This window comes from Erpetoichthys calabaricus, chromosome 7, assembly GCF_900747795.2.
Source record: "Erpetoichthys calabaricus chromosome 7, fErpCal1.3, whole genome shotgun sequence".
NCBI classification, from domain to species: domain Eukaryota; kingdom Metazoa; phylum Chordata; class Cladistia; order Polypteriformes; family Polypteridae; genus Erpetoichthys; species Erpetoichthys calabaricus.
In genome coordinates, this window is record NC_041400.2 from 148,784,449 (window position 1) to 148,793,298 (window position 8,850).

The window sequence follows — 8,850 nt, forward strand, 5'->3', positions numbered from 1 at the left end:
TAAGAGTATGGGAAGGGTTTATAAAGCCTTAAAATATGTATAAATAATAAAATAAATATAGGTCGCTACTTCGCGGATTTTCACCTATCGCGGGGGGCTCTGGAACGTAACCCCCGCGATAGGTGAGGGATTACTGTAAAGTAGTTTCACTCCCTTCTAATGAATGCTTAGTGAATAAAAAAATTAAACTTTTTTTGTCTACAAGTTAAAATACAGAATGATAATAAGCTATTCATTTATAGTCTTAAACTAGATTACTGGCACAGAGAAATTGCTATTTTGCGATTTTTGTTGAATATGTAATGAATTATTTTGGATTTGAATTAAACAAAAAAAAGGTATTAAAGTCAATAATGCATCTGTCATTCTTGTTTCTAGGCATTTATGTACTTGCCAGTTTTAATGATGTAAAATGACACATTTTGTCTCCAGTTCCTTTACTTTCAGGGGAACATAAGTATTAGTACATTTATCTGTTACATGTTTACTGCTGCCTTGGTTGTTCAAGCACTGAAAGTCGTAAATGGGTATTTTTGGGAATAACTTAAAAAAAAATGTAATTGGCACTCATCATTGTTTATTCCATATTTAACAAAAGTTAGACTTTAGAGTTTTGATTCAAGAGAATATTTCCAATAAGAACACAAATGAAAATGGCATGGACAAAAATGATGGGACCTTTAACCTAATATTTAGAGGCAGTCACTGCAAACAAGTGATTCCTGTAGCTGTCAATGAGACTTCTGCTCCCATCAACAGGTAGTTTGGCCCACTTTTCCTGAGCAAGCTTCTCCAGCTAGGTTTGAAGGGTGCCTTCTCTAGACTGCATTTTCACTTATTTTCATAGGTGTTCGATAGGATTTAAATTAGAGCTCATAGAAGGACACTTCAGAATAGTCCAATTGTTTGCTCCTAGCTGTTCTTGGGAGCTTTTAGCTGTGTGTTTTGGGTCATTATCCTGTTGGGAGGATCCATGACCTGTGACTGAGACACAGCTGTCTAACACAGGGCAGTATGTTGCACTCCAGAATGTCTTGATAATCAGATTTCATTTTTCCCTTGCATAGACGCAAGGCACCCCGTGCAAGATGCAGTCAAGCAACCCCAAAATAGTCTGCGGTCACATGGACCTTAAACTACTTATTAATATTTGCAGCTGTTGTCACAGGAACATCGAGCTACATGGAGACAGTCTCAAAGCCTTTACCTGTTACATGGTTGTCTGTAAAAGTTTCTTTCTGATCTCATTAGATAATTGTTTCCTTTCTCTTGTCCATGTTTAGTGTGGGACACATGATACTAAACAGCAGAACAACTACTTTTCTCCATTTAAATAGGCTGAATGACTGATTGCACAATTGGAGATATGTGATACTAAAAGAAAACGGTTTGAAAAATCCCTCTAATTCAGTTATTTATGATCTTTTCTAGGGGTACCAACAAATGCGTTCATGCCTTTTTAAAAAGTCATTGTAGATTAAGCAATACTTTGTGTCTTTTCACGCTTGCCTTGCTTTACTCAATTGACGTATCAGTGGAATGCAAATATGCATGCAGCAATGGCTTTTCATTTAATCACTTTTCAGGAGGCATACAGCACTTTTTCAATGAGCTGTGAGGGTACCATCAAATTTATCCACATTTGCATATTAAATGAGGTGTTTTTTTAGTACCTTGTATAGGAAATGGCTATTAAAAATGAGGATAACTTGTAGACAAATTGAAAATTACAGGAATTTCAGAAAGGCAGCATTGGTGTACACTTTGTCAGAATTTTAACATATTTTGCTTTTTAGGGTAGTAGTCGTATCAGACTGCTGAGATGTTAGTTACATGTATTTAGCATAAATGTTCAAAGTGTGAATGTATTTGTGGGGTAGGTATGTGTATATATCAATAATTGTCTCTTTTTTTTTTTTGCAGTGGTTGGTGAGAAAGAAAAGAGCAGTGATACTGTAAATGTACGTACAAGGGACAACAAAGTCCATGGTGAACGTTCAGTGAAGGAGTGCATAGAAAGGCTGAAGCAGCTAAAGACAACCCGTTGCAGAAACGCAGAGGAGGAATTTTAAAAATACTACTGTATTTAGAGGTCAAAAGAATTTTTGTCCTTTTTTAAAATTTATTTGGTCTCCAATGGTTTGTCATTACAAAAACTGTCATACAATTTAAAAAAAAAAAAAATCCTATCAAATATATAACTTTCATGTGCTTAATTTTTTTCCTTCAATTTTTTCAAATGTTTTTCTTGATGTTATGTCATAGTTTAACATTTGGTGTATAATTATAAAATGTTCAAAACTCCTAATATAAAAGTTTAAGAACCATGTAAAATTCTGTAATTTTCTATAAGAACAGGAGTTTATTTTAAGACAGTTATTTATAAAATCACTTTTACTGCAAACAGTTTGTGTCAATCATGAGAAGTGATTGTATATAAATCTGCATAAAAAGTTTGCTTTATAAAAATACAATTTTTCCTTTGTTTAATGAAGTGTTGATTTACTTGTGAAGGTTTTAAATTGAGCCAAGGGATTTAGTAATTAGTTGGGAAACTTGCAAAAAAAAAAAAACGTCAGATTTCTTTACAACGTATGAGCACCGAACATTTATTTAATATTGGGGCATTTAATAAAAAGAGAGAAAGTAAGAGAGACAAAATAATAAAGTATATATTCTTGTCTAATTTATCTGCATATTTTGAATTTTACTTCCATTCTTTATATTGGTTATTTGATTTAATGGTTAGGACATCTAAAAAATGGTAACTTGTTTTACCCTCCAGGAATACATTTTCAATGATTTTGCATATCTGAATGTTTTTTCAGTTTCATGTTCAAAACATGTGCTCACTGTTGCTGAGAACCGACATTTTCAAGAAAACGTAAATTGTAAACGTGTCACTGGTATTTTGCAATAAATTATCTGTCAGTCTTTACATTTGCTGTACGAATTCTTAGGTTTCAGTATACGCTTTTGCACACTTTCACACTCAGTGATACATCCTAATTGAGGTAAAAACCCATTGCATGTGTGGACACTTTTTGTGACTGAAGACAGAGAAGAAAATTAAAATTAGTAAAAACCTTTTATTGATACATACCAGGCAAGGGTAAAATGACAGAGAAATACAGTCCTAGGACACCGCACTTCATCTGCCTCGAGCACAGATGTCCTTGCTCTTTTATAGCTTTTCTAGTCTCCTGATCGTAGACCACATAAGCAATAAAAATAGCGTCCTGGCTCATTTTGTATTATTCCAATTGGTAAAGTCTTTACCCTAAAGGTACATTTTCTTGTCACACACATCATTGAAAGAAAACTTACAGAAAATATATATACTTTTTGTCACGTACGCAAAACACAAACAAGTTTGATCATTCTGTCCTATTTTCTGTACTTACACACATACATTTTGTTCAATTACAACATTTTATGTTTTTACACATGTGCAGGGAATAGTCAGCAAATCTTTCAAGATAATTATTTGAACTGCATCTCCTGGAGCTGTGAGGCATCAGTACTGGACACAATGCCAACCTTATTTATTCATTTTAGGAAAAGTGTTGGCTTTTGGTTGCTACTTCATTCATACGAAGTGTGAAGGTTTTACCTTTATATATGCTAGTTTAGCCAGAGCAAAAAAGGAAACAAAATTTCTCTTCTAACCAGTTTAATGTTGGTGACTTACATAAACTGCATCATATGTGAATCCATAAATATGGATAAATCCATGACTAAGAAACGAGCATGAAAGACTTTTACAAACTAAATATGTAGACGTTTTCAGTTTTCCTCTGTAACTCTTTGGTTCTTACCTGCTGCATAAAACCTTCACTTTTCAGGGCACTGTCATACCTGCATACACTATACTCTTGCACATCCCTCCAAGAGAGTGGCATGTCTTATGTTAGTAGAACCAATGACACAAGTCCCACTTACTCTCTGCCACTTTTATTTAAGTGTTCTCTTTGTGAGTAACTTTCTTTAGGAGTTCATGTTTTGAATAGTGCATTCCCATCTGTCAAAAACACTTGCACTATCTCTCTGACACTTTTCTTCTTTAATTACTTTAATGAATTTAAATGCTGTATTTCAGAGTTGTGAAGCACCTTTAACATAGGATATTTACTGCCCACCCCACGCTGTTTCTTCTCTCTCCCTCTGCTAGTTTATACATGTCCCTAGATCATAAGGCACCTTTTTTTGTTATGCACCAATTTTGTTATATAGCATTGCCTAGACTTGGTAAAGAGATGGTTTTGGAAGAGTAAATGTCTAGCTGCATATATCTTAATGTGAGGACTCTTTATCGACATCAGATGGTGATAAGTTCTGGAATTCTCTGCACACAAACAGTCAAATGAATTATTTAAATGTGTGTGTATTTGCTGGATTGCATTCAATATCAAAACTTTCAGCTTTTAGTTAGGATCTAAAACTCTGCACAGACATGCTTTGCGTTAACATGGTCACTGACCTTTTTAAAAAGGAAAAACAAAATATATTTATTCATTTTAACTTGAAACACTATTTTAATGACAAAAATGTTCTTTTAATAAGAATCATATGTAACATTATACAGTATGTTTTAATATAATTTGGTATACAGTAATCCCCCGCTCTATCATGGTTCAGCTATCGTGCCCCCGCTATATCGCGGAAAAATTCAATAAGTACATCTTACCTTTTGTATGGGACAATGGCGGCGCGCACAGACACTGCAGCTTTGTGTTTCCCGAATAGGTGCTCTTTTCTGCTATTATTTTTCTTAATATTGACTTTCATCGCTTTACACATGGAAGCGAACATCCACTACAGTCGTCAAATGCTTCTACAGATCGGCTCTAATACCAAAGATAATTATTATAACACAGAAGCAATACCACAGGAGATTCTCAGATCACCGGGACCTACGATGACTCCTATACTTGGAAGACGGCCACGTAGATGGCGCAGGGAGAGGAAGCAAAATAGAGGCAAGCGAGCAGGATTACTAACTAGGCTAAAGGCTGCTCCACATAAAACCCCTCTTCCTAACATTTTTCTTGCGAATACTAGATCACTCGCAAATAAAATGGACGAGCTCCACCTGGATATTTCCACACAAAACTACAAGGGACTTCTGCCTTTTGATTTTTTCGGAGACATGGCTGGATCCCACCATACCAGACACAGCAGTTGAGCTTGCAGATTGCACGCTCCATCGAACCGATCGAACCCCCGATTCCGGTAAGAAAACCGGTGGAGGGCTGTGTGTCTATACTAATAATTCTTGGTGCACTAATATAACTATAATCAACAAGTTTTGTTGTCCGGACGTGGAATATACTGTATGATGCTAAGATGCCAACCATTTTACCTACCGAGAGAATATACCGTCGTTATTGTTACGGCAGTATACATACCTCCTCAGGCTAATGTTAAGTCGGCGCTTGAAAAATTGTTTGACATTATCAGTAAACAGAACTCGCATCCTGATGCAGTTTTTATCATTGCTGGGGATTTTAATCAAGCGAATCTTAAGGATGTATTCCCCAGATTTTATCAGCATGTACGTTGTAAAACCAGAGGGGAAAACACCTTAGATCACGTCTATACAAACATAAAAGACGCCTATAAGGTTATTCCACGCCCCCACCTCGGCAAATCTGATCATATCTCTTTGTTTCTTGTTCCAGCGCACAAAGCCCTTATCAGCAGTACTAATCCAAGTAGCAAGACTGTTAAAGTTTGACCTGAAACGGCCATTTGCCAAATCCAGGACTGCTTTGAACAAACAGACTGGAATATATTTTCTCATCAGACAGACTTAGAGACATATACTTCATCTGTGCTGTCATATATTAATTACTGTGTGGACACTGTCAACAAAAGGATTAAGGCCTACCCAAATGAGAAACCATGGATGAATAGTGAAGTCAAACAGCTGCTCAGGGAAAGGGACAAAGCCTTTAAATTAGGAGACACCTCAGCCTATAGAGCTGCCAGAGCTAACCTCAAGAAGGGCATCAAGTCTGCTAAACTAATGTACAAACAACAGATTGAGGAGGACTTTGACAGTAACTCAAACTCACAGCGGATGTGGCAAGGCATCCGATTAATCACGAATTACAAAAAGAAAAATGACGTACAAGACACACTGGCCAATAACAATGCCAACCTAGCACAGGAACTTAACAGTTTCTTTGCACGGTTTGACAAGGACAATAACCAGCCTCCAGTCAGCTTCGAGCTAAACGGAGATTCACAGCCTTTGGTCGTACACATACATGATGTGCGGCGGGCACTCGAAAACATCAATACAAGGAAAGCAGCAGGTCCTGATAATGTGCAAGGACGTGTGCTCCAGGCCTGCGCTGATCAATTAGCGGAGGTATTTACACACATATTCAACCTCTCTCTTTCCTCAGGTGTAGTCCCCTTGTGCCTGAAATCCACAACCATTGCACCTGTTCCCAAAAAACCGATGATAACCTGTCTTAATTACTATCGACCAGTTGCTCTCACCCCTGTCATCGCAAAGTGCTTTGAACGACTGGTAATCACCCACATCAAAGCCTCCATCCCAGCTGATCTAGACCAACACCAATTTGCCTATCGGTCAAACAGATCAGCTGAGGACGCCATCTGTGTGGCTATACATGCTGCCCTCTCGCACTTGGAAAAGCCCAACACCTATGTTAGGATGCTCTTCATTGACTACAGCTCTGCATTTAATACCATCATACCTAACCAGCTGATCCAAAAACTCTATGCACTAGGACTTGCTCTGTCCATATGCAACTGATTACTGGATTTTCTCACCAACCACCCCCAGTCTGTCAGGATGGGCAAATACACATCCTCCACCCTAACCCTGAGCACTGGTGTGCCACAAGGATGTGTACTAAGTCCCCTTCTCTATGCACTCTTCACCCATGACTGTCAACCCATCCACCAATCAAACATTATTGTTAAATTTGCAGATGATACAACTGTCATCGGGCTTGTAACAGACAACAGTGAAGCTGCATATAGGGAAGAGGTTCAGAATCTGACAGAATGGTGCAACACCAACAATCTGGTCTTAAATATCAAAAAGACCAAAGAAGTTATTCTGAACTTTAGGACCACTAAAAAGACCAATCACAGTCCAATAACGATCAATTCAGATGCTGTGGAGAGAGTTTCCAGCTTTAAGTTTCTAGGAGTCACCATCTCAGAGGACCTGTCCTGGGCTGACAACAACTTGGCTATAATAGGCAAACACAACAACGCCTCTATATTCTCAGGAAGCTAAGGAGAGCTGACCTCCCCCAGAAGTTGCTGGTTAATTTCTATAGATGCACTATAGAGAGCATCTCAACTAACTGCATGATGGCCTGGTACAACAGCTGCACCAAGGCTGCTAAAGAAGCCCTGCAGCGGGTCATAAAAACAGCAGAGGCCATTATAGGAACTGAACTGCCATCACTCGAACTCTCTCGTATAAGACTCGCTGTGTGAGAAGGGCCAAAAACATTCTCAAGGACAAAATTCACCCTGGAAATTCTTTGTTTGAGCTCCTCCCGTCAGGCAGACGCTTTAGATCAATCCGTGTACGCACAAACAGACTAAAAAATAGCTTTTCCCATCTGCCATAAACTTTCTGAACTCTGAATCTCCTCAGTCTGAGACCATTTTTAATTGAACATGTGCAATAAACTATATTGGGAATGTGCAATATACTAATGTAATACAATATACTGTAGAATATGTAATGTACTGTTCATTAACAGGTGCAATAACAATTTATGCTGCTGTACTTAGAGCAATAATAATAATTTGCTCTGGTTACTTGATCACTTAACACTGTATATGACATATTTGGAATTACTTGACTTTTCTTTAAATGCACCTTGGGGCTGTCACAAAAAGTTTCTTACAAAGCCCATTATTGGCTGAAAGAGGAGACTCAACCAATCAGAGTGGATTTTATTCTCTGATTAGCTGCTGCTAACATGGTGTAATCTTGCAAAAACGGCAAGCGTGGGTCCCCGACGTATCGCGTACCTTGCTTGTGGTCTGACTTTTCTGAGCAAACTTTTGTGAGCTTTTCATTTGTTTTAAGCCCTACGATGGCTCACAAGCATCCTGCATCTTGTAAACCTTCTGGTAGCAGTGAGCCTAAGCACCAGAGGAACACCTTGACCATACAGGAGAAGGTAAAACTGATGATGATTATTATCATGTTACTCATATCTTTAGCCCAACATCCGTGTATCATATGTGTATCCAAATTGTGTTTTAATAAGTTTACATTTGTTTAAAGCGTGTGGGAGGGGTATTTTAAGGCTTAAACTATAAAAAAATGTCTTTCTATATCGCAGATTTTCACCTATCGTGGATGGGTCTGGAATGTAACTTCCGCGATAGGCAGGGGATCACAGTATACTAGTATATTGAAATAGGATTTAGTATAATGCAAATATTTTTTTAATGATTTTTAAGCCATGATTGTCAATTACATTTAATGTATTTTCCTCTACAATAATGTATTTTTTTCTTAACATTTTAAGTAGAAACAGTAATGATAAATTACTGTAATAATTTTGTTCAAATTGGATGTAGTTAACCTCTGGAAATCATTCTTTGAAAAATCACACTAACTTATTCCTAATAATTTTTTACTTTGTTTTAGTTTAATAATAAAACAAATTTACTATGCCTAGGATTAGGGATGGGAATTGATAAGATTTTCACGATTCCGATTCCATTTTCGATTCTGTTTAACAATTCGATTCTTTATCGATTCTCCTATCGATTCTTATTTTTAAAAAAGGAGAACACACAGGTTGATTAGCTTAGAACTTTGAACAAGATAGAAAT

At 37.2% G+C, this 8,850-nt stretch overlaps 1 protein-coding gene across 1 annotated transcript in view; it reads left to right on the forward strand.

The window, feature by feature from the left end:
* Positions 1-2,863, forward strand: part of tars1 (threonyl-tRNA synthetase 1) — a 57,279-nt gene extending 54,416 nt beyond the window's left edge. The window contains exon 19 of the mRNA XM_028805542.2: positions 1,924-2,863. Coding sequence (XP_028661375.1) covers positions 1,924-2,072 — 149 coding nt within the window. The 3' untranslated portion in view covers positions 2,073-2,863. The remainder of the gene's footprint in view (positions 1-1,923) is intronic.
* The last annotated feature ends 5,987 nt before the right edge of the window (positions 2,864-8,850 follow it).